The following is a 25335-nucleotide window of genomic DNA, read 5'->3' on the forward strand; positions in this document are numbered from 1 at the left end:
TTTTCGGTTTCATCGAGTTTTCGATTTGATTTTTGCGGTTTGAATGACCACCCCTATAATTAACCACAAAACTAACCTAAGGAAAGGATGAGTCGGACTCCATTTGGACGCCATAGCCATAGGTAGCGTCTCAACACTATACCACTTCTTTTTTTAATTCGTAAGCCTCAATTTACATACAATACATCATAATACTCTCTTTGTTCTATTTTTTCCTCTTCTTTTCTTTCATTTTATTCCTTTCTTTCTTCACCTTTCTCCTACTTTCCCATTTTTAGCATTTAATTTTTATTTTTTTCTAATTTTGGAAGAAGGGGAGAAAGACGATGAAGGTGAAAAAGAAGAAGAAAATAATAAGATAAAAGAAAAAAGGGGGCGATGAAGACTACAACGGTGACCAACTATGGATGGAGAAGGGGAAAGAATAAAAAAATAAATTATATTTTATGATTTTTTTTTAATTTCTTAATAAAATAAGTTGTAAGTACTATTTTGGTCCCGAAACTTTTAACCTTGTTCTACTTTGGTCCTAAACTTTAAAGAACATTTGTTTTTGTCCATGAACTTTTATAAAGTGTTCATTATGGTCATTGGAGTTAATATTATGTTAACATTTAAGGATTAATTTTATTTAAAGATGAAATTACATTCAACATGGGTTGAGCAATATGGATGTAAAGTAAAATGTCAATGACCAACGCGTTCAAATAGTGAAACTTCCAAAATCTCGAAGCCTTATAAAATCGTTTTACCACCTAATTCAAATGTGAACCCCTAGATTTTTTTCGCATGACTAACTTATTTGGTAACATAATTGTAAAAAAATACAAGTCATCTCACTATTCTATTTAAGAGTTAATAGAATTTTAATAGTAGAGACCAAATTAAATGAACTAGAATGAATGTTTTTGAAAGTTTAAAGATAAAAATAAAACAAGATACAAAGCTTAAGGACCAAAATAGAATTTAAATCTAAAAATAAATTGCCACGTTAGCTCTCATTAGCCACATTGATACTGAAAACCTTACAAGTCACTAAAATGCTATTAAATTCAAACATTATGATTATGAGTTAAAATGTCGATTTGAAAATTTATGAATTAAAATATCGCTAAATCTAAATCTTTAGAATAAAAGTTGTGCAATCCTTGCATTTGAAGAATTGGAGAGCGAGAAACCCAGCGAGCGATGCTAGCGAGATTGAGGCTGGCGAGAGTACAGAGAGCGAGATCCCTGGAGAGAGCGAGATTGAAGGAAAATTGGAGAGAGCGAGAATTGTAGCGAGAAAGTTAGAGAGAGCGAGAGTAAAGAGGGCTACTTAGCGAGACCTGGAGCGAGCGGGAGCGGGAGCGAGAGCGAGAGCGGGAGCCGTTACGATGAAAAGCCTTAAGCGAGCGAGCGCGAGTGAGCGGGAGCGGGAGCGAGAGCCCTTACGATGAAAAGCCTTAAGCAGCGAGCGAGAGCGAGAGCGAGAAAGCTGGAGAGAGCGAGACGGAAGAGAAAATTTGAGAGCGAGAGTGGAGAGAGCGGCAAGAAAGCTGGACAGAGTTTGATTTAGGTTTCAAAATGTAACGATTTTACTCTTGAGATTTGAAATTTGTTTTTATTTGATCCATACGTTTCAAGATTTACATTTTTAACCTCGATTTTTTACTAGCTACTTACTTTTTGTATTTGGTGTTAATGTTTATTACTTAATTTAAAAGAATACAAAGAATTACAATTAGTTAAGTTTTACTATCTTTATCTGTATTAAATTTTAAATTCACTTCATAATTATTTTAAATTAATTAATAGACATTAATGCCAATAACTAAAAATGAGCATTTAATGAAAAATTGAGGTTAAAAGTATAAGTCTTGAAATATAGAGACCAAATCGAAACAAAACTTAAATCTCAGTGGTAAAATTGTAACATTTTGAAACCTAGTTAGGGATTTCAAAACTAAACTCAAAACTTGAGGACTAAAAATGTAACATTTTGAAACTATTTCAAAATTGAGGAAAGAAATATGTATTTTTCCTTAAAATATATCAATGAGTAGAAATTCTTCAGAATGTTGGACAAAATCGATAGATGAAATGATGTAATATCGATCTAGAACCAAAATTTAGACCACCGTATTAATTAAGGTCATCACTACGTCATTATGGATTTCGATTTCTATTTGAAATTCTAAAGAATTTCTCATTCGAGATTAGTTTTGAAACAATAAATATGATAATTGAAGACTAAAATGCAACTTTTGAAAATATATTATTATTATTTGAAGAAAAAAAGTATGTGATTATTTTTTAGACAAAGGGTATGGTCAAAAGGTCATTATTATCACTAATCCAGCCTTATTTTTTTTTGAGTTCGAATTGTATTATATTTTCTAATTTTTCAAACTTAGTTCAAATTTATTCTAATTGGATCATTAGACCTTCATTTATTTAGTTCATCTTTAATATTTTCACAACTACTATTTTACTTTTAGCTGCCAACTTTATAGATTAGAAAGTTAATAAGAGATAGTTATTTTGAAATAGTATTTACTGTAACAAGAGATAGTTATTATAATCTTATGGTCTCATCCGCCTCTTAATAGTAAAAGTAACGTAAGAGTGATTTTGAAAGGATTAAAAATACTTTATTATTATTAATAAATAAAAAAAACAAATACATATAAGTATAAGTTGAAGTTTCCAAAATTTAAATAAATAATTTAAAAAGAATCCCTAGTTGAATAATAATCCTCCATCTTTGCCTTTTTCTTCCCTTACTCATTCCCTGCAGCAGCAAACCCCAGAAACCACCTCTCTTTCTTTCTCTCTCCTTCCTATAAAAACACAGACAAGCCCCATTTGAATCTCTGCTTTCTCCTAACAAAAAAATAAAAAGTAAAAAAGCTGATAAAAGTGACAATAAATTTGATAAAAATAAATAAATATTTAAAAAATAATTTCCAGCTGGAGAGTGTTTGTTATTTATTAGCAAAACTCAACGGGCCAAAATTTTGAAACCCTACTCCTCAGACGTTGTACTTCCTCCAAAATTTTGAAACCCTACTCCGATCCCCTCTCTCCCATTGTCGCTCCCTTCGTCGCCGTTACAGGGCCAGACCTTCCTCACTTTCCATTCTCATTTCATTGTCGCTCCCTTCGTCGCCGCACTCTGCTCCTTCGACGATGACGCCATTGCTCGCCAAGTCACTGATCTTGTTCGTCGATGTTACTGAAGTTAACGGTGATGGATCTCTTTGCGACGACTTTATCGCCAGAGTTTCGGATCGGCTTTCTTCTGGCGCGTTGTCTTGGAGCCGCCGTCAGGTGTATAATATGGTAATCTTGTTTGTTCTACTGTTCTAGATTCGTGCGTATTTCGTTGTCAAAGGAGTGTGATTTTTTTTCTTTTTCCATTTGTTCCTTTTAGCTTCATTGTTATAGAATGCTTAGGTCTGCCTGTAGTTAATAAGAGACTGATTTCACTTCAACAGGCAGGAAACCAATTACACATGTTTTTTCTTCGTTTTGTTTTTTACTTTTTTTTAAAAAAAAATTTCGGGGAGGAGTAAAAAATTGGCTACTACTGCCAGACCACTTTCTCAGAGTTTAGTGGACACTTAACGAACCAGCCAAACAAATGACAATGAAAAGGAAAGTTACAGCAATAAATTCATAATGCTACAACAACCAAAGGAAACAAACATTACCTAATATCAAACTCTTCAGATTTCTGTACAGCTTCTTCAGAAATCTGTACAGCTTTAAACTATCGGACAACAAATTTCCATGGCCAAATTAAGAACAACGATGGCCTCGTGTCAAATCTCGTGCCAGGCCTTGAATTACCAAGGTGATAAACTGAATAATTCGAAAGAAGCAAATTATTTTGTACTGCGCATATGCATTTTTTATGACAAGTTCTGAATTACTCTTCATATGCAGCAAGGAGATACGGGGAGAGATCCTCTTTGTTCTATATAAATTGACCACAATTCAATATGCATCTAACCATAGCACTGAAAATGATATTCTCTCTGCATTTTGCCCAGAACTTCTGTTTCTATCTCTGGAGGCGCTCATGAAGACTCAAAATGATGATGTCCGATTGAACTATGTAGGTTTGTCAACTTCTTCAAAACCACTTTTTTTTGCGTTTCCTAGACCGAACATGATGGCTAAATCTTCTTTCTGGTTTATAATTTGTAGCTGGTGGTGCATGAGTTTGGGTGATATTTTTGAATGTTTGCATTTGCGTACAAATGAAGCCCAGTTTCTCATTTCTCATCTTCTTTTATCTGATGTGTATTGATTTGTATACTGACAACTACCAGAATAAATGTTTTAAAAAAAAGCTATGAAAAGCTATGTCATAATGGATGGAAAACTGAAAATGATGTATTGATTTGTATACTCATCTTCTTTTATCTGATGTGTATTGATTTGTATCTAACTATTCATGTTCATTCATTCATTGTGCATCACTACTAGAATAAATGTTTAAAAAAAAAGCTATGCAACATAATTATTTCCAACCTTGAGAATACTACATGATCATTCTATACTGACAAATAACTTGAATGCTTTGAGAAAATACAAGAAATGGATACTCGTGGTATTATGTCATAATGGATGGAAAACTGCATACCTTAATGGTTGCAACAAGGCCCAACCTGAAACACAATAAAGCTGCATTAGTCCTTTCTAAATGTAGTAAACTCATAGCTTTATTGAAAATTATAAATCTCTCTGCTTATCATAACTAAGCAGCCCCAAAAGAAATTAATTTTATCAGTACAAGAACAGCATAAAATGAACTAAAATATGAAAACCCCATAGAAAGATCCATGACCATCTTGTGGCAAGGCCGATAACAGAAAATTTTCAAACACTCTATGGAAGGAGTAGAAATTAAGTTTATTCACTACTTAAATCCCAATTAGAGTAGTGGCCCAAAATGAATAAAAAATTTGAAATTCCAAAGCAACAAGATAAATCGACCTATTTGAGCTCGGACTTAGGATATGCCATTCCACCAACAAAGTTGCTTGCCAGGATATTGAAGAAAGAAAGCAAAAGCTAAAAGAAAATGCAACTCAAAACATTTTGTTCATGTGCAAGTTTTTTCCAGACTTGAAGAACCATTTTACAAAATTCAGCTCAACCACATAGCTGTGCATCTACAGTATGGTTATAGGTTTCAATTCGATATTCTACCCCCAAAAGATATACCCAGATGACTTTTCATCTACCCGACTTCTTAGCTCAACTCTAAGTTTCTAAATTCTGATTAGTCAATCCCGTAAACAAGATAAGATCACTTATCCAAAGATTTTAATCGACTTCTTTTCCAATAAATTAACAAACGCTGCCCTGAATGACTAAAATTTTGCAATGGCATATCAACTCTTAAGTTTCTATCAAAGGTCCTCTGCTTTCGTCAGACTAAGATCTCCAACTTAACACTGTGGAGCTAATAATTAGTTATCTGTCCTCAGAGGGCACTTCCATCAAGCCAAACCAACTATTGGTTGAAGAAAATATAGTGGATTATGTATTTGAGATATTACGATTTTCAGGTGAGCAATCGTAGTCCTGAAAATTCTGAACAAGCATAATCTGTCAGGGATAAAGATATCTAGCTATTTTTTTTAGATCGAAAGGACACAGATGTACAACCTATGAAACAAATCCTAATCGTAGTCTTGAAAATTCTTGAACAAGCATAATCTGTCAGAGATAAAGACATCTAGCGATTTTTTTTAGAACTCAAGGACACATATGTACAACCTATAAAATAGTTCCTGTTCAAGTAAGGTCGTAGATATCTAGCTATTTTTGTGTTGGTAAATACATGAAAACTAGTCAAGGTCATAGATATCTAGCTATTTTTGTGCTGTTAAATACATGAAAACTAGACATTCTTTTTTCAAAATAGAACATATGCCAGAAACTTCGAATTCTAGGATAATGAAATGAGTTGCACATTGCTGAAGGTAAGGATCCCTTAACAAGGGCTTGCGTCTTCAGGCCCTTGATCTTCTTTCAAGAGCTGAATTGCCCTTCAATCAAAGGCTTGCGGTCGGTTTTGCAACACTAATTCTAGTGTTGGGTCATGTTGCTGAAGTTCCTTTCCATCCAATTCACAGCCAAACACTTGGTCTCATTTTGAAATGCATTTCTCAGTGTCCTGGAGTAGTGGTTGTATCTCGTATTGAAGAACTAGTTCTTATTTTGACGAGTATGCTCCGTAAGAATGTGACTGGGGAGATGGGCATACATCCAGACACATTTGCAACAACCCGTGCAATCCTGGTCACGATTATGAAGTCTCCATCTCATAGGGTGCCACATCTAGCAACATCAATTCAAGAAGTATTAGAACATGTAGTTTTATTTCGTCTTAGTACATTCGAAACACAACCAGGTCAACTTTTACATTCTTTATACCTTCTCAAGGAGTTCTATATATATAGTCATGTCAATACTGTCATGGACAACTCTATCACCAAAGAAATGAAAAATTGTGCTCTTGATGTATGTACAACACACTACCTTGGCTTTTAGCAACTATCAATGTAACTGAAGAGGAACTTGTTTTGGTTTCTACTTGGACAGAAAAGCTCCAATGATTCAGATCTTTCTTCTTGTTAGTCTGCTGTTTTGTTGTTACTATATGTAAGTTCATTACATGATGATAGGTAACACACTTTTGTTTCTTCTTTCTTGTATCCTCTTTTTGGTATATATCTGTTGTCTATGTACTCACCACATGAATACCTCTTTGCCAGACTTGTTGATGAGAAGATGGTTTAGCATGTTCCAGTATATTCTTGTCATCAAAAGTGGCTTACTATGTGGATACCATGACCCATTTATGGTCACACAAATGGTGAATATATATGGGTTTTGTAGGTCTGTTGCTGATGCTAGTTGCCACACTTCCTACAGTTCAGAAGTCGAAAGAATATTGTTCTAATTGGTGACTGAAAGTGAGTGGGATATGCATTCTTCAAGGATTCATAGACCATCATTAGTATGGTTGTTTAAGCAAGAGAAAATCAGAAATCCATTATGTTATCAGGTTTTGAAAATATGCCAAATCCATTATGAACTTTTCCTGTTTTACTTAAACGCTCCTGTTTTTTTTTTTTTTTTTTTGTGTGCAAGACTCTGTTATCTATATTCCCCTTCTTTCGATTGTTTTCAAATTAGGAGTAAGAATATGAAGACCCGAGTGATTGGTTGCCCAAAAACTATTGATGGTGATCTCAAATCCAAAGAGGTCCCCACAAGTTTTGGATTTGATTCTGCTTGCAAGGTACTCATTTCTCTTTGTAACTGCTTTAGAATTCATATTTCGTTTGGACTCAACTTTGGTGACTGTTGCAAAGTTGAAGTAGTTTCTTCAAGAATTCAAGGAAAAAATGGAATGTCGCATTCATGAGATGAGACGCTTAATAGGCTCTTCTGATGTTTATGCAGATATATTCAGAAATGATTGGTAATGTGATGGTTGATGCTCGATCTACAGGAAAATATTACCACTGTAAGCATTTTACTTAATGAAATTGAAACTAAAAATAGTTCTGATGTGCTGACATGTTCATAATAACTGAAATATTGACATTACCAGTATTTCAAGTTCAGATATGTCCACTTTTTTAAAAATATATATTTATAAATAAGTAGATAATATCAATAATAAAGCCCATCTTGTTGCCTCATCTGTAAAAAACAGAGCACTTCACGGCTACTCAATTTTATTAACCTAATGTGAGATTGTACTTTTTTATTGTTGTGATGTTGATACCTTTTTTTTCTCACTCAAGTTTCAAGTTTATTATCATATTGCATTAACAGTGTACATATATCCACAGTTGGACGACTTATGGGTCGTGCTGCTTCTCACATCACACTAGAGTGTGCTTTGCAAACTCATCCAAATATTATTATTATTGGAGAAAAGGTAGCTGCTTTATTTAAACTACTTAAGATAGAAACCTTTGTCAAGGAGGACATTTATCTCCACATGCTTTACCAGATAGAAATCTTTGTCAAGAAGGGCATTTACCTCCACATGCAACCCTAGGGTTGTTTATTCCCTTTGAGAACTAGATTTTGTCTCAGTAATAACTAATAATCTCTGCAACAGATACTCTCATGTAAACATGAAAATTGAAATTGTTGAGTCAGTTAATATATCCTGTTTCAGAATTTCATCTTCTTGCATTTTTACATAGAATGGTAAATATCAAACAAAACTTAGGGTAAAGATAAAAATTTGTGATAAACAAAAGATTCATGGAATTAGGTTGAAACTTTTAATATGGTGTAATGGAACTAAGGATTGACATCCCATATCATATTCAATTGCCTAAGTGATATCGGATGCCTTTTTTTGTCAGCTTTGAAAAATTTGTTCTCTACCACCTAGTTGTAGTTGACTCATAGAGATTTATTGGTTTTGAATGTATGCAGGCGACAAAATTTCCAGACAAAAAATAATTTGTTTTGAATGTTGACTCATATATTAATAGAGCTTTAGTTTATAGGGTACATCGAATTTACAATGTGTTTTGCAGGTTGCGGCTAAGAAGCTTACCTTGAAAAACGTTACAGACTATATTATCGATGTAATTAGTAAATGTTTTGAACTTGGTTATTAATTATGGTGTTGTACTTATTCCTGAGGGTTTGATTGACTTCATTCCGGAGGTATTTCTTTTGTTATTGTAAATAATTGTGTTTATTTCTTTTGGTTGTATGCTCACTATCCACTAAACCCAAGATTCTTGGGATCAATATGTCATTCTTGAACTGATATCATATATAGCTCACTTTCTACAGGTGCAACAACTTATTTCGGAACTCAATGAAATTCTTGCCCATGATATTATAGATGAGGATAGGTTATGGAAAAAGAAATATTATAGATGAGGATAGGTTATGGAAAAAGAAACTTACTACTCAATCTCATCACCTTTTTGAATTTTTTCCACAAGCAATCCAAGAACAATTGTTGCTTGAAAGAGATCCACACGGAAATGTCCAGGTAATTGTTTTTTCTTTTTGTTTTATACATGTCTTTCCATGTAACTGAGTTGGAAAAGAGAAGGCAAGAAGGTGCATATAATGGGTGGCCAATTCAAGTGGCAGTCACATTTCTTTCGGTACTTATTCTATTCGTGCTTGAACTTTTGCTGTTTTACTTATACGCTCCTGTTTAATAATTTAGTGATAACACATTATTTATTTAGCACTTGGGTAGTAGGCAAGTCAGTTGAGATCTGAAAAACATGTATGTTGGTAAATGCATTGAGATCTTTTAAATTCATATTTGATAATTAGGGAATACCAAGTATCTAGACTTCCATTACCCACGAACTTTGATTCAACTTATTGCTATGCTTTGGGTTACACTACTGGAGCTCTCATCCATTCTTGAACTCTTGCAAATGAATTGATAGTTGATCAATATGTTGATTCATTTTCCCCAACGAACGTTGGATTTATTTTATTGTTTTCTTTATATCTGCTACAGGATCTAAATAGTCATTTTGGTGGATTCTTTAATATGTTTTAATCTCATGATGGGTATAGGACTCATCCATTGATTCTCTTGAATCAACCTTTCGTGATCGTGTTTCATAACCAAAAGAGTAATTTTGTGTCTTGAACATTTTTCTTGGGCTGTAAAAATCCATTCTTGATGATTCTTGATAATTCTTTAATTCATCTAACTCCCAATCTTCACGTTGATATCTTGAAACATGGGTTTGATTGGATCTTTGGACCTTTTTCGATATTTTTGCCTTCTTATCCCACCCCAAATTGCCTTAGAAACATCATTGGAGTCACTAGAATCACTAGAATTAAATTTCCAATGTGGATAATGATAGGTGCTTTGAGAAAATCGAGCATGGACAAAATTAGTATGTTGGAATTCTTCTTTTGAACCACTTGAGTCAGAATTCCAACTTTGTTTTTGGAAGTAAATTTTATTTTCTTGCCTATACCAACTGCTGATTTTTTTTTTCTTGGACGTCTTCTTTGATCGATAATAGTCAATTCTTGCAAAATCTTGATAAATCCTCGGTTTCTTCTTTCTTTCTTGGAATTTCAAGGGTTCCTCCTAATTAGATGTTAGTTGTTCGACAATGAGGAAAACTCACAAAGCTTCCTTTTGTGATTGACGTCACTAAGAGTTTCTTGGAGTTCCACTGGCGGCAGTCAATATTGGCCCACGGATGCTCTGGTACCAAATTGATGTCTCCTAAAGGAGATAAAAGGAGAATTCTCTCCAAGAATCAAGATTATGAATATTTTATTAGAATGAATAAAGTGTTTGATACAAGAGGGGAAGGTTCCTATTTGATGAAACAAAGAGAAGAGAAGAACACAACATTTTACGTGGAAAATCCTAGAACAGGGAGAAAAAACCACGATGCAATCACTCTTTTTATTATTATTTTCTATGTTTCATACAGAACAGGGCACAAATATAAATAGAGATGTAGGAAACCCTAATACAGACTAGGGTAAGATGAAACTACTAAAATGCCCTTAGGGTTCAAAAGTGAAGTCCTTTTTTATTTTCAACACTCTCTCTCAAATTGGGGCATAGATGTTAGTAAGACCTAACTTGCTGACACAAAAATCAAAACTCTGTCTGTTAAGTCCTTTTGTCTATGAAGATGTTTGTGACCTGTTGACCGAAAGAGATGTATTGAATGTAGATACTGTCACTGTCCAATCTTTCTTTGATGAAGTGTCTATCGATTTCAACGTGTTTGGTTCTATCATCTTGAACCAGATTATTTGCTATACTTATTGCAGTTTTGTTGTCACAGTAGAGCTTCATCAGATGATCACAATCCCGACACAGGTTTGACAAAACTTTCTTTAACCAGATTTCTTCACATATTCCCAGACTTATAGCCATGTATTCTGCTTCAACACTGCTTCTAACAACCACCATTTGTTTCTTACTTCTCCAAGTGACAAGATTTCCCCACAAAAAGGTACAGTACCCAAATGTGACTTTTTGTCTACAATAGAGCCTGTCCAGTCAGTGTCAGTATAAGTGAGATACCTCGTTTGTCAGTTTTCTTGAACATCTAACCCTTACTGGGAGTAGTTTGTAAATATCTTAGGATGCGTTCAACAACCTTCATATGCTCTTCATAGTGCTTGCATAAACTGGCTTACCACACTAACGACGTAGGATATGTCTGGTCTAGTATGGGATAGGTAAATTAGTTTCCCTACTAACATTGATATCTTTCTTTATTAACAGGAAAGTTAATAGAGTCGCCAAGCTTGGTATTGACTTCTACGGGGTTATCAACTTTGCATCCAGTTATACTTGTTTCTTTTATCAAGTCAAGTGTATATTTCTGTTGAGAGACTGAAATTCCCTCTTTTAATCGTGCTACTTTCGTCCCAAGAAAGTACTTGAATCTTCCGAGGTCTTTAATCTCAAACTCCTTAGCCATTTTCTTTTTCAGTCTGTCAATCTCTGTAGTATCATCGGGATAACACAATATCATCCACGTATACAATGAGAACGACACTCTTTCCTGACACTGACCTTTTTGTAAGCAGAGTGTGATCAGAGTGTCCCTGAGTATAACCTTGAGATTTAACGAAGGTAGTAAACCTGTCGAACCACGCTCTTGGAGACTATTTTAATCTGTATAATGACTTTCTTAGCTTACACCCTTCGTGATCAAACTGAGCTTCAAAACCTGGAGGACTCATGTAGACTTCCTCTTTTAACTCACCATTGAGAAATGCATTTTTCACATCTAGATGATGGAAAGGCCAGTCTTTGTTCACAACCATGTCGAACTGTGTTTAGTTTTGCAACCAGAGAAAAAGTCTTAGAGTAGTCTATTCCAAAGGTCTGAGTAAATCCTTTAGCAACTAGCCTGACCTTATAACTGTCAAGCGTCCCATCAGACTTGTACTTTATGGTGAACCCCTATTTGCATCCAACCGTCTTATGCTCTTTAGGAAGAGACAGACGATCCCAAGTATTGTTTTTCTCAAGAGCCCTCATTTCTTCCATAATTGTAGTTTTTCACTCGGGGATTTCCATTGCTACTTATAAATTATTTGGTATCGTTACTGTTTATAGACTTGTAGTAAGAGCTCTGAACTCAGGTGAAAGGTTACCATACGACAGATAACTCCGCATTGGGTGCTTAAGGCAGGACTTGATTCTTTTTCTTAAGGCAATAGGAAGATCAAGGGAGGAATCTCCACCTTTTACTCTATCTGACCTTCCATTAGAAATTCCACACTTAGTCTCTAGCGTAGAGTTCCATTCTGATAAGCAAATAGTGACAATCATAAGGAGTTGGCCAAGTAAGCAATATTGAGGTTCTAAAAGATGAAAGTGAAGTTCAACAATCTCAAACCAGCTCAACTGAAGCTCGTGGTGAAAATCATTGTAAGAACTTTTCAAGTCAATCCAATCATGAGGCAATCATTATGCCTCAAGGACCAATGTCAAGAGCTAAAAAACTTGAAAAGGGATTAAACGCTTGCTTCCAAGCTAAATTTCCAGCCCATCACGAAGAGTTGCAACCCTTGAAGCTCCAAGAGTCACTTGGGCACCCAAAAGTCCTAATGAATCTGCAAAATTCAGATTCATCCCCGTGTTTAATGCTTGATGTATTAATTTATTTCAATGTATTTACATTTATTAAGGTTCATGTATGTCCTCAAAGAGTTTTTATTGAATTTAGTCAATTAGGTGAAAAGTTGTGTCTTTTCAAATTGTCTTCTCCATCAGTATAAATACCTATGTAGTTTGGTCATTGGAACACACTTGAGATTGAATGGAATTTCATTAAAGGTTTTGTCTTTCAAGCTTTATGCTTTTTCTTTGTATTTTTGTGTTTAAAATGCATGTATTAGAACTTTCAATCTAGTTTGATCAATTAGATTGTGGAGAGTTCGAATTCTTGAAGTTAGGAATAAGTTTTCCTTTCTTGTTGATCATCGATCAATCTTCCAAGCCAAATATGTTTAGCTTTCTTGGGGTTGCTTACTAAATAGTTAATTGGGGTTACTTTTATTATCGTTGTGAGGTTTCACCTAGAATAAAGGGGTTCTCATACGTGATTGAGGGCCCACAACGATAATAAGAATAACCCCAATAACTATTTAATAAGCAACCCCAAGAAAGCTAAACATATTTGGCTTGGAAGATTGGTCGATGATCAAGAAGAAAGGAGAACTTGTTACTAACTTTAAGAAGTCGAACTCTCCACAATCTAATTGATCAAACTAGATTGAAAGTTCTAATACATGCATTTTAAACACAAAAATACAAAGAAAAAGCATAAAGCTTGAGAGACAAAAACTCTAATGAAATTTCATTCAATCTCAAGTGTGTTCCAATGACCAAACTACATAGGTATTTATACTAATTGAAAAGACAACTTGAAAGGACACAATTTTTCACTTAATTGACTAGGTTCAACAAAAACTCTTGAACCTTAATAAATGTAAATACATTGAAATAAATTAATACATCAAGCATTAAACACGGGGATGAATCTGAATTTTGCAGATTCATTAGGACTTTTGGGTGCCCAAGTGACTCTTGGAGCTTCAAGGGTTGCAACTCTTCGTGATGGGCTGGAAATTTAGCTTGGAAGCAAGCGTTTAATCCCTCTTCAAGTTTTTTAGCTCTTGTCATTGGTCCCTGAGGCATAATGATTGCCTCATGATTGGATTGACTTAGAAAGTTCTTCCAATGATTTTCATAACGAGCTTCAGTTGAGCTGGTTTGAGATTGTTGAGCTTAACTATCATCTTGTAGAACCTCAATATTTCTTACTTGGAATAGTTGCTTCAACTTGTTTATTCCCAGCCATATCAGCCACAACTTTCTTGGTACAATCATTAGTTTTGCGATTTTCTTCCACAGTACACATATCATTTTTAGCACAAATACCAATATTATCAGAGACGAGTATGAGCATCATTATCATTCTCAACACAAATATCGAGGTTATTAAAGACAAAAGTATGAGTACCTTGGGCTAATGTTGGGTCGTACTCATAGATCGTTACCGGAGAAACAATAGGTGGCACAATTTCCTTCTTGAGATTCTTCCTATAGTATGTTATCCATGGACCTATTTGGTAGGTAAGACAGTGACAGTGTCGGTAATATTCAAGATAGGATCAGGAAAGGAATCAGAAAAGATCGAAGACGGGGGCCAATTAGTCTCTTCATTAGAGCTCTCCCCCTGAAAATGACTAATAGAAAAGAAGGGTTGATCCTCTTGAAAGGTGACATTTATCGAAATAAAATACTTGTGGGAGGGTGGATGAGAACACTTATACCCACGTTGATGGAGAGGATAGCCAACGAAGACATATTTCTAAGCACGAGGAGTAAATTTTGTCTTTTAACGCAACTACGCGCATCAATGCATACTCAACCTTTGCATGCAGCGCCTCGCGCGCACACTTGTACAACCCTCGTGCGCAACCTAGCGTACACACCCATGCAACGCCTTGCGTCATTCTGCCTTTGCGCGCATCTGTAGCCTTCCCGGTTGAGTTGCCTGCGTGCTCAACTGTTCCAGCTACATGCTTATTCAACCCAAAAATACAAATTCAACTTCAAGCTGAATTTACTTATTTTTCCAAACATTATTTTGGGAAATTTCCTTCTACAAACTTGTTTAAAATTGTCTTAACTTACTTACCTTAAAATTTGAGCTTCAAATTCTTCACGATATGGTCAGAATTTTTCAATCTTCACACCCTGCTCAGAATCACCTGAGAGCTTGACCTCTTGAGGAAATCTTCTGATGTCAACTCGAATTCTTAAGAATTTCCTTCCAGCAACCTCATAGCTTCATCTACACTCCTCAAGCCTTCAAATGGCTGTGGAATCACCCCTTTAACACTAGAGAATTGTCCAAACCAAGTTCTTGAACTGAGGCTTCCCTTTTAGATTAAGAGATGCATGACCTTAATTACACTTAGGCTGCCACCTATCCCACTAAGTCAACATTAAACCTTCTAATCTCGACAACTGGCCACTACAATCGGTGATTAAGCTGAAAAGCTTCCCCTAATCACCAACACATAGCTTACTAACTCTTACCAACGCATGGCTTTACTTGGACACATACACCTCTTAGCTAGTGCACGTCTCAGCGCCCTTACTCGCACCCGATGCCTAGTCTCAAGATCATCGCATGGGCCTACTTTACACACATCCTTGCCCGACCATTGCACACCAATGCACGCACAAGCCGCATCGCTTAAGGCATTCTCGCCCATGCGCGCGTCCTTGCCCAACTAACCTCAACGTGAGGCTCGACTAGTGCATAGCCCAGGCTCAACGCATGGCATCATCTTCTCGGCCAACACTTAGCCAATGTTCTTCTTCACACCACTAGCTTTCATCTTAACCTTAAGATGCTTAGGCCATCGCACACCTCAGCATGACCGTCAATGCATCATGACCTTCAACACTTAGTCAAAATTTCTCTCCTTAACCAAGGCTTCTTACTCTTTCACTTAGCACCCGAGAGCCCTTAGTAATCAACACATGAAATCATTTTTCTTTCCTTCCTTAGCATCCTCAAGCTTTCCCTACAACCTAGTATTAACTTACACTTCTTTCACTTAGCACCCGAGAGCCCTTAGTAATCAACACTTGAAATCATTTTTCTTTCCTTCCTTAGCATCCTCAAGCTTTCCCTACAACCTAGTATTAACTTACACTTAATCTTATATAACATACACAAGTAGAGAAAATAAGCTTCGGGGTTGACAAATATTTCTTGCTTTGCTTAATGAGATCCACAACTACTTTCCGTCTCAGGTTGTTAGTCTACATGACTCATTGAGTACTCATAGGCAATCATTTTAATACTCATATATTAAGCAAACAAAATAACTTCCACAAATTCTACTTAGATCATGATATTAATCTTCACCCTTACCCCATTAGAATTAGTTACTTATGACAAGAGATAAAGCCAAAGTGAGGATAGATAAGATGATGAAAGTGAACATGATGATATTAAAATAGTTGTTGAATACACAAATGAACTATCTCTTAAACAAAAGGCTACAACAACTAAGAAGATAGAGAAATAAGGTGAAGGGCAGTTGTTAGTAATCTCTTGCTTCTCACAGATGAATGTTGAGGCTGCTTGTGATATAATGGTTGGATGAATGCAGAAAGCCCTTTTAGACTCTTGCTTCGGCGAAGCTTCGATGAAGAATCAAGGTGAAATATGGAGGTGGAATTCCCACTCTGATAAGTCGTTATCGTCTAACGTGGTAGGTGAGAATGTCAGCATTGCTATCATGGTCAATATTCTAAATACTTGCGAGAAGATCCGCTGGTATTGACTCTGAGATCCCGAGGCATGCGACTAATTGTTTGTTCGTCGGGTAGGGCTCCTGGGTATGTTCTCGAAAGGGAAGGTAGAGGTAGTACTTCGAATGGCGAAGAGAGGCGGCTCGGCAAAGAAGGAATGAGAAATCGTCAAAGATGACTTCTTTGTTGGCGAAACGAAGGGCTAGTTCTTTCTCTCTCCATCTTATGGTATTTCACTTGATTTCTTTCTTCTTGTCTTTCTTTATCCTTTTCTTCTTTCTCCTTTTTTTTTTTTTTTTTTTATCTCTGTTTCTCCGTCTATCTTCTCCATCTCTTGCTTAATTTTCTCCATTCATATGATTGTATCTCAATATCTTTTTGTTTTTCTGTTTTCTTCATCTCATTTCCATTGATACTCCTTTCTTCTATCTCTCTCTTTTTGTTTGCCCTTTGTTAAAATTTGATACTTCATGTATTATTATTTAGTTTATAGCTAAATGTCATTAAAGCTAAAATATTGAAATATTAGTAAAGTAACTTGGTCATTAATGTTGCGTGTGTGTATCATTAGTGTGGGTGTTAGTTTAAACAATATAAAAAATTGTTACGACTGTTGTATTTGGTTAGTTAATCATGTATTTTTTTGCTAGGTTAAATCACTTCATGTTTATCCCCAATTCAAGTTGTGGAGTAGAAGAACACACTAAAAGGTATGAAAAAGTTGTAGTAGTCTTTTACCTTCAGGCTATTAAATTTGAGTGATTTAGTCACATATTAACTCTAAGTCTTGCTTTTAAATCTTAAAATCTAGCTCTTTATTTTATCCTTGTTTTAAAAAATATTTGAATTAGTCTTTGTCAAATATTATGTCACACTTGAATTAGTCTTTGTAAAATCTAGCTCAAGTGCCTATTTATTTGTTTTGCTATTCTTACGTTCTCACTTCTTGGTGAAAACTAAAAATCCCATAGAAAGTTCATTTATTTTCTTGGTTGGTTCTTTGGGAACTATTAATGACTTCCACGTCTTGCAAAAAACCTCCCATATGTCTTAGGCCTGAATTGGCAAGTTTTGTGTGGCATAGCCGAGTTCTAAACATTTACCTTGGTTGTCCCTTTTCCACTAGAGTCTCCAGGTGTTTTTGGTTGGGATTTATGTTTTAAGCCTTTTCTTTTTGCTAAGGTTGGGTTTTCATCAAATGTTGGTGGAGGTCTTTATCTGTATGCAAATTGATTAATTTCGTGGAGACCAAATGTGTTTTAAAGTAGACTAAATTGTTACATTCGCTTGGAGACCAAATATCTCTTTTCATTTTTTCAATGAAAAATTTCGTTTCATTGAAACCCTCTCTCTCGTTGTTTTAGCCATAAAAATTTTAGTCTCTTGCTGGCCAAATCCTCACATCAGGGACTCATATGGAGCTTTTGGAGCATCAAAATCCCTTCTTAGAGTGTTATCCATTTTGTCCACAAGCTCTTTCCTCTTATTCTAGTCAAGTCCTTCATCTTCTCGACCTTGTCGAACACTCAATTTTCCACTTCTTTCATTGATTCAATCTTTCATTTCTCTACCTATCTCCCCATTTTCATCTTCATTTCTCTCCTACCAATGTCTCCGCCTTTCATCGCTAATGCCGATGTTTCCCTCGTCATTGCATCTTCTCCGTCGGAGATCGGCCTTGTTTCTACTGTGTATATCCAAGTCCAAGCCCACTGTATCGATCAACCTCTCCCTTTTCCCTCTATTCCCAAAAACCCCTTCAAAATCCTCGATGGCCCTCCTAGCTCTGCCGCTGGCAATCCGGGTGTTTATTATCCATAGATCATTTACATTCTCTTCTTGTTTCGGAGTTTTTAGCCTTCATAACGTGTTTTTTTTTTATACTCTGTTTGGTAACTGAGTTGATTGATGTCTCAAAGGAAGAGTAGTGACATGCATTGAGTTTTGTTTGTTCTTTTACTATGTTTTGCTTATGATTGTAAATCTCGCTTTTGTTTGGAACTTGAGTTTTACTGAATGCGTTTGAGGCCAGTTGCCACTTCTTAAGGTTTTAGAGTGTTTGAATTGTGTTATATGTGCGTGCAGATGATATCACAAAGCTGTTTCCTGATCTTTTCGGCCAACAGTCGGCAATGTTGGTGCCAAGTGATTCCAGTTCGGTGCAGGTGAATAAGAAATTGAAGATCGGAGTTGTCTAGTTTGGTGGCCAAGCACTGGGAGGGCATAATGTGATTTCTGGACTATTTGGTAGGGTCTCATTGTGTCCACATTTATAAATCAAGAATAAATGTTTGCTTTTTTGTTCAAGTTGTGGCTAATTAGCAGCTTCTATGATTTTGGTGAAGATTACCTACAAGTTCATGTAAAAGGAAGCACGTTGTATGGTTTCAAGGGTGTCCTACAGGGATCATGAAATGTAAATATGTAGAACTGACTGCACAATTTATCTACCCATATCGCAATCAGGTTAATTTTCTTGAAGGGATTTCTAGCTTTCAGTTGTTAGAATTGTTAGTGTGAATATGTGTGGTCTCGATGCGAAGTGATTGCCATTTGAATGCAATTCTTGATTTAATTGAATTTTTGTTTTATCAGGGTGGTTTTGATATGATATGCAGTGGGAGGGATCAGATTGAAACTCTAGATCAGGTGAAACTCTTTCTTCCCAGAATTTTCATTTTGAGACGTCTTAGTTGTAGTCAAGGCATTAATTGACAGTTCGGTTCTATTTTCAGTTTAAGCAAGCTGAAGAAACTGCTCAGAAGCTTTGATCTGGATGGCCTTGTCAATTGGTGGAGATGATTCCAACACAAATGCCTGTCTCCTCGCTGAAAACTTTAGGTATTTTTCACAACTATGAAATTTGTTTATTGCCTCCCTCCTTTTTGCTCTCTTTCTCACTCTCATTGTCATAGATAAGCTATTATATGTTATTTTTATTGTAGAAATAAATATAAGGTTGAGTAATTAATTACTCTAGGGTACCATTTTTTGTGTGCAAGACTCTGTTATTTATATTCCCTTTCTATCTGTTGTTTTCAAATTAGGAGTAAGAATTTGAACCCGAGTGATTGGTTGCCCAAAACTATTGATGGTGATCTTAAATGCAAAGAGGTGACCACAAGTTTTGGATTTGATTCTGCTTGCAAGGTACTCATTTCTCTTTGTAACTGCTTTAGAATTCATATTTCGTTTGGACTGAACTTTGGTGACTCTTTCAAAGTTGAAGTAGTTTCTTCAAGAACTCAAGGAAAAAATGGAATATCGCATTCATGAGATGAGACTCTTAATAGGCTCTGCTGATGTTTATGCAGATATATTCAAAAATGATTGGTAATGTGTACAAAGAGGAAATCATAATAAACATCAATTGAGAAAAGCTCCGGATTAAAACAGTCAAGATTCTGGAAGAACGAGAGAAGAAGAAAATGCCACCGTGGACGTGAAAGGCCCAGCTTGGAATAAGTAGTCCCTGAGCTACTATGTGAAGACCTCATCACGGATGCATTCTTTTTTAATATCCTTTTTCTGCATCAATACTTCATGAACTTTCATCACCTTATTATTACCTGTTATCATATATTTGCTTTTACTTCTTTCAAAAAAAAAAAAGGGCGAGAAAAATTTTGCTAACTTTCTTTTATTGTTATCATTACCCTCTCAATGTTTTCTTTGCAAACGATCAAGGCACACGATTGCGGAGGCGCCGCATGAAGATACAACTACCTTATTATTATCATTACCCTCTCAATGTTTTCTTTGATGCAATGCAAAGGAAGATCGCCGCAAAGAAGGAGGCATCGACAGACAATGCCGACGACAGCGCAAATTTTGGGGTTGTATTTTTCCTTCACTCTATTCCAAATTCTGCACCATCGCATCGTATTTTAATTTTGAAAGTTTTATCACCGCATCCTGTTTGATTACCGCAATCATTTAACATTGATAAATTTAGTAAGTCGCCGCATGCTTTCTCTTTGCCATTTATGATTTCAATGATGAATCACATGCATCTATTTTTTTTTTTTTTTATATATACTAGAGTCAACTTATTTTTAGGACAATCACCTCAAGAAATGTTTCTAAAAGTTAGTGGTCTGCTAGGTTTCTTTCAAATTGATCCTTTACCAAACTTCTTAAGAACATCGCATGACTTCTTTCAATCTATTGGCAAGGAGGACATTGCCGCATTTTAAATTTTGGGGTGAGGTATTTATTTTCAACCTTGCTATTTTTAGCTATATGAAGAAAAAAAGGAAAATTAGAATAACAACTCCACTGCCAACGCAATGGAGAAACACATGTTGATAAGAGTTAAGTTGTGAATGACACATACCTGTAGTTGGATGTCCGCAAGACACACGTGGGGGCAAGCCAAAACGAAAGTAAGTCGCCAGGATCAACGCATAAACAAATGACCGCAATTCCGCTGCTAAGTATGTATGAGTCTACTTTGAGAAAGAGCGTCTTGCTCGTAATTGGATGTCCGCATGACACATGTGGGGGCAAGCCAAAATGAAGGCGAGGCATGCGTCCATCGCATGGTAGTTGCGCTCATCAAGCGATTGCGATCACCGTGTCGAAGTTGCGGCATTAAGCGAATGCGGTCACTGCAAGATTGCGGCTACACGATAACGCATAATAGAGGGATCAACGCAAGGTTGGTGGAATGAACGCATCAACGTACATCTTGGGAAAATAAAAAACTGATGTTGACATTTCACCTACTACGCCATTAGCAGCAGAGATTTAGAAAGGACTAACGCGTCGCGAATGTCAGAATCAGAGCAGTCCATTAATGCTGTCGGCAATCCAATCTCTATATAAAGAAGCCGGTGAGCAGAATCTCAACTTATCTAGAGTTTTTCCCTACGATCCAGACAAATGCATGAGAAGAAGGCTTGAGAATTCTTCATCTCCTTCTTCCATTCCGAGAAACGACCAAAGCCTACGATCGGAGCTAGATCTCGGGAGAGTTAGCTCCACCGCCCATCCATGGCACCTGATGCGTTATTTTATGAGGTGGAATTATGGATGAAAATGCGTTGAGCACTTAAGTTTTCTCAGTGGCATTCAAGTGTAAACCCCACTGAGTTTCTTGGTAAGTCCAGGGTCGAACACAGGGACTTGGGAAAAAATATGCGGTGGTAATTTCTCAGAAGAATTTGCGGTAACCAAATAAATCAAGTAGTTATTGGGAATGTTGTTTGTGGTAATAAAAATAAACAAATGCAGCGGAGTTCGAAAAGAGTTATAAAACGGAAGACGCGATAAGTATGCGGTGAATGGGTTGAGAAGAGTTTCGGCTAACACTTCTTAGGATGTGTTCATGCTATGCGATCATGCAACACACATACAATAGTAAATCATCTCTCGATGCGAATGCTACGACTTTTAATGCTAGAACGCATGCGATATATGCGATAAGACTATAGGACCTACACATAAGCCTCTATTCTTATTTATGCGATGAAAAAATGACGCATACACATATAAGGCGACCACATAATACCATACCTATCTCTAGGATGCATGCGATGCAGGTTGGCAAAAAGAATTTATCTCTAGGTTCTTATCTTTTGTTTATGCAGTTCTAATCTTGCTCTCTCGAGTCTAGATTCTAACTTAGCTCTTTCAAATCTTAGGTTCTTTCTTTAGACTCTCTCTCTCGAGTAGCTCTAAAGGGATGTCGAGCACAACATAAAGAAAATGGAGAACCTAAAGAGAGAGTCTAAAGAGCTACTCGAGAGAGAGGGAGAGAGTCTAAAGAGAGAGTCTAAAGGGATCAATATGTCATTCTTGAACTGATATCATTTATAACCCGCTTTCTACAGGTGCAACAGCTTATTTCGGAACTCAATGAAATTCTTGCCCATGATATTATAGATGAGGATAGGTTATGGAAAAATAAATATTATAGATGAGGATAGGTTATGGGAAATGAAACTTACTACTCGTGCTTGAACTTTTGCTGTTTTACTTTAACGCTCCATTCCAAGTAATTGTTTTTTCTTTTTGTTTTATACACGTCTTTCCATGAAATTGAGATGGAAAAGAGAAGGCAACAAGGTGCATATAATTGGCGGCCAATTCAAGGGGTAGTCACATTTCTTTGGGTACTTATTCTATTCGTGCTTGAACTTTTGCTGTTTTACTTAAACGCTCCTGTTTAATAATTTAGTGATTAACACATATTATATTTAGCACTTGGGTAGTAGGCAAATCAGTTGATATCTCAAAAACATGCATGTTGGTAAATGCATTAAGATCTTTTAAATTCATATTTGATAATTAGGGGTATCAAGTATCTAGACTTCAATTATGAACTCGTAAAGAAAATGACCAATCAAGTGATGGCTTAGGCTTACAGCTACTTGACTTTCAAATGTAAACTTACCAATGGTACGAGCGAATGGCCATGAGATGATACGAAAAAAATTGTACTTTGCTGGTTAGTGCTCTGTGTGTTATCTCTGTTTATTTCTTCTTTTGACTTATACGTACGAAGGGATGTGTGGTTTACCCACGAACTTTGATTCAACTTATTGCTATGCTTTGGGTTACACTGCTGGAGCTCTCCTCCAGAGTGGAAAAACTAGACCAATATCATCGATCTATCTGTCTCACTTCTTGTACCTCCTGATCATTTTAGTCTCTAACCTTTTAACCTTTCATTCTTTTTTTTTTTTATATCAGTTTCCTCCATAGATTTTTTCCTCGTTTCTATTATGCATACGAGGTAGGAAATTTGGCTGCTTCTGTTGAAGATTGGATGGCTGGTGAAACTGCATTGACTTCGTTAATGGATGTGGAGAGGAGACACGATATGATTTTTTCATGAAAACGTGCATTCTTGTTCTCATGTTTTATTGAATAACACGTTAATAATTTTTTTATAGAATATTTTTTTATGAGGAATAAGAAGGGAAATGAAAAACAGAGTATCAATTATCCAGCCAAAATGTGAACAATGGAATTCACTAGAAGAAAAAAATGAAAGATGAAAAAAACTCTCCAATCTATATTAAAAAGACAACAATTTTCTAGTTGATGAAACTTAAAAGTTTATTTTTTTTTCTTTTTTGAGTATCCAAATAACTTACTAGTTACTAACACAATACTATAAAGACTAGTCAAGGTGTATGTGAGATCAGAGAAACAATGATAAAAGTGGAGTATCATCATGTAAAAGTGGAGTATCTTTTCTCTTAACAATTTTGAAAGGATTTGGATTGATAGAACATCTTTATGTAGTCTAGTTTAATATTTATCATTTGATGATCTCTTTCTAAAGGTAGAATTCGTTTGGCAAGTAAGTTCAAGCCTGTGATCAAGAAGACAATGGTGGAACTAGGTGGTAATATGATCTCTTTCTAGAGTAAATTACGTTTCCTTTAATCTCCTTCCCAGTCTTATATTATAATTCATGACGCTCCATTTGTCATGTGAGGAGGTCAGATCAGAATCCTACCATTAATTATGCAAGTTCAAATCTAAAAGAAGAATGGAGCAGGTGATCTGGATATAGGTATCTTACACAACCAAATTGGTGAAAATCGAACCTATTTTTCAGAAATTGGATAAGATATTTTAATTAAGTCTCGAGTCAAATTCCATAGTTGGAAGTGAGATATCTAAATTCTTTGTAGTTTCCATTCTTACATGAATTATTAGGAATGTGTTAAGTTCATTGTAATGTCTAATTTTGTTGGTGTATATTTTTGCTTAGTATTGTCTTGTAAAGGGCCGGCCGGCAAAATCATAGACGAAGCTTTATGGTGTTTCTTTTAATTCTTGGAAAAGGAGGGCTCCTGGGTATGTTCTCGAAAGGGAAGGTAGAGGTAGTTTTTCGAATGGCGAAGAGAGGCGGCTCGGCAAAGAAGGAATGAGAAATCGTCAAAGATGACTTCTTTGTTGGCGAAACGAAGGGCTAGTTCTTTCTCTCTCCATCTTATGGTATTTCACTTGATTTCTTTCTTCTTGTCTTTCTTTATCCTTTTCTTCTTTCTCCTTTTTCTTTCTTTTTTTTAATCTCCGTTTCTCCGTCTATCTTCTCCATCTCTTGTTTAATTTTCTCCATTCATATGATTGTATCTCAATATCTTTCTGTTTTTCTGTTTTCTTCATCTCAGTTCCATTGATACTCCTTTCTTCTACTTCTCTCTCTTTTTGTTTGCCCTTTGTGAAAATTTGATACTTCATGTATTATTATTTAGTTTATAGCTAAATGTCATTAAAGCTAAAATATTGAAATATTAGTAAAGTAACTTGGTCATTAGTGTTGCGTGTGTGTATCATTAGTGTGGGTGTTAGTTTAAACAATATAAAAAATTGTTACGACTGTTGTATTTGGTTAGTTAATCATGTAATTTTTTGCTAGGTTGAATCACTTAATTTTTATCCCCAATTCAAGTTATGAAGTAGAAAAATGAAAAAGTTGTAATAGTCTTTTACCTTCATGCTATTAAATTTGAGTGATTTAGTCACATATTAACTCTAAATCTTGCTTTTTCTATCTTAAAATCTAGCTCTTTATTTTATCCTTGTTTTAAAAAATATTTGAATTAGTCTTTGTCAAATATTATGTCACACTTGAATTAGTCTTTGTAAAATCTAGCTTAAGTGCCTATTTATTTGTTTTGCTATTCTTACGTTCTCACTTCTTGGTGGAAACTAAAAATCCCATAGAAAGTTCATTTATTTTCTTGGTTGGTTCTTTGGGAACTATTAATGACTTCCACGTCTTGCAAAAAACCTTCTATATGTCTTAGGCCTGAATTGGCAAGTTTTGTGTAGCATAGCCGAGTTCTAAACATTTATCTTGGTTGCACCTTTTCCACTAGTCTCTTGGTGTTTTTGGTTGGGATTTATGTTTTAAGCCTTTTCTTTTTGCTAAAGTTGGGTTTTCATCAAATGTTGGTGGAGGCCTTTATCTGTATGCTAATTGATTAATTTCGTGGAGACCAAATGTGTTTTAATGT

The 25335-nt window shown here is 35.6% G+C and overlaps 1 protein-coding gene across 19 annotated transcripts; it reads left to right on the forward strand.

Annotated features, from left to right (window-relative positions):
- Positions 1–2797: 2797 nt before the first annotated feature.
- Positions 2798–22093, forward strand: LOC150031304 (pyrophosphate--fructose 6-phosphate 1-phosphotransferase subunit beta-like). 19 transcript variants are annotated; one of them, XM_090309116.1, is made up of 16 exons: positions 2846–3324; positions 4038–4106; positions 6777–7069; positions 7201–7306; positions 7471–7534; positions 7866–7954; positions 8571–8703; positions 8822–12372; positions 13795–16582; positions 17005–17064; positions 18440–18601; positions 18700–18820; positions 18950–19003; positions 19090–19195; positions 19402–19504; positions 19669–22093. In XM_090309116.1, the coding sequence occupies exons 4-7, from the start codon at positions 7211–7213 to the stop codon at positions 8652–8654; spliced, it is 333 nt and encodes a 110-aa protein (XP_090165242.1). In that variant the 5' UTR covers positions 2846–3324; positions 4038–4106; positions 6777–7069; positions 7201–7210; the 3' UTR covers positions 8655–8703; positions 8822–12372; positions 13795–16582; positions 17005–17064; positions 18440–18601; positions 18700–18820; positions 18950–19003; positions 19090–19195; positions 19402–19504; positions 19669–22093. The 19 variants fall into 19 exon arrangements, 6 of the variants coding, with proteins under 6 accessions (XP_090165242.1, XP_090165243.1, XP_090165239.1 ...); XM_090309117.1 differs by having other exon boundaries at positions 8836–12372; XR_016525941.1 differs by having other exon boundaries at positions 2798–3324; positions 7849–7954; positions 8571–12372.
- The last annotated feature ends 3242 nt before the right edge of the window (positions 22094–25335 follow it).

The sequence above is a fragment of the Benincasa hispida genome, unplaced genomic scaffold, assembly GCF_027475165.1.
Source record: "Benincasa hispida cultivar pf3 unplaced genomic scaffold, pf3_genome.v1.1 HicScf1305, whole genome shotgun sequence".
Classification (NCBI taxonomy): domain Eukaryota; kingdom Viridiplantae; phylum Streptophyta; class Magnoliopsida; order Cucurbitales; family Cucurbitaceae; genus Benincasa; species Benincasa hispida.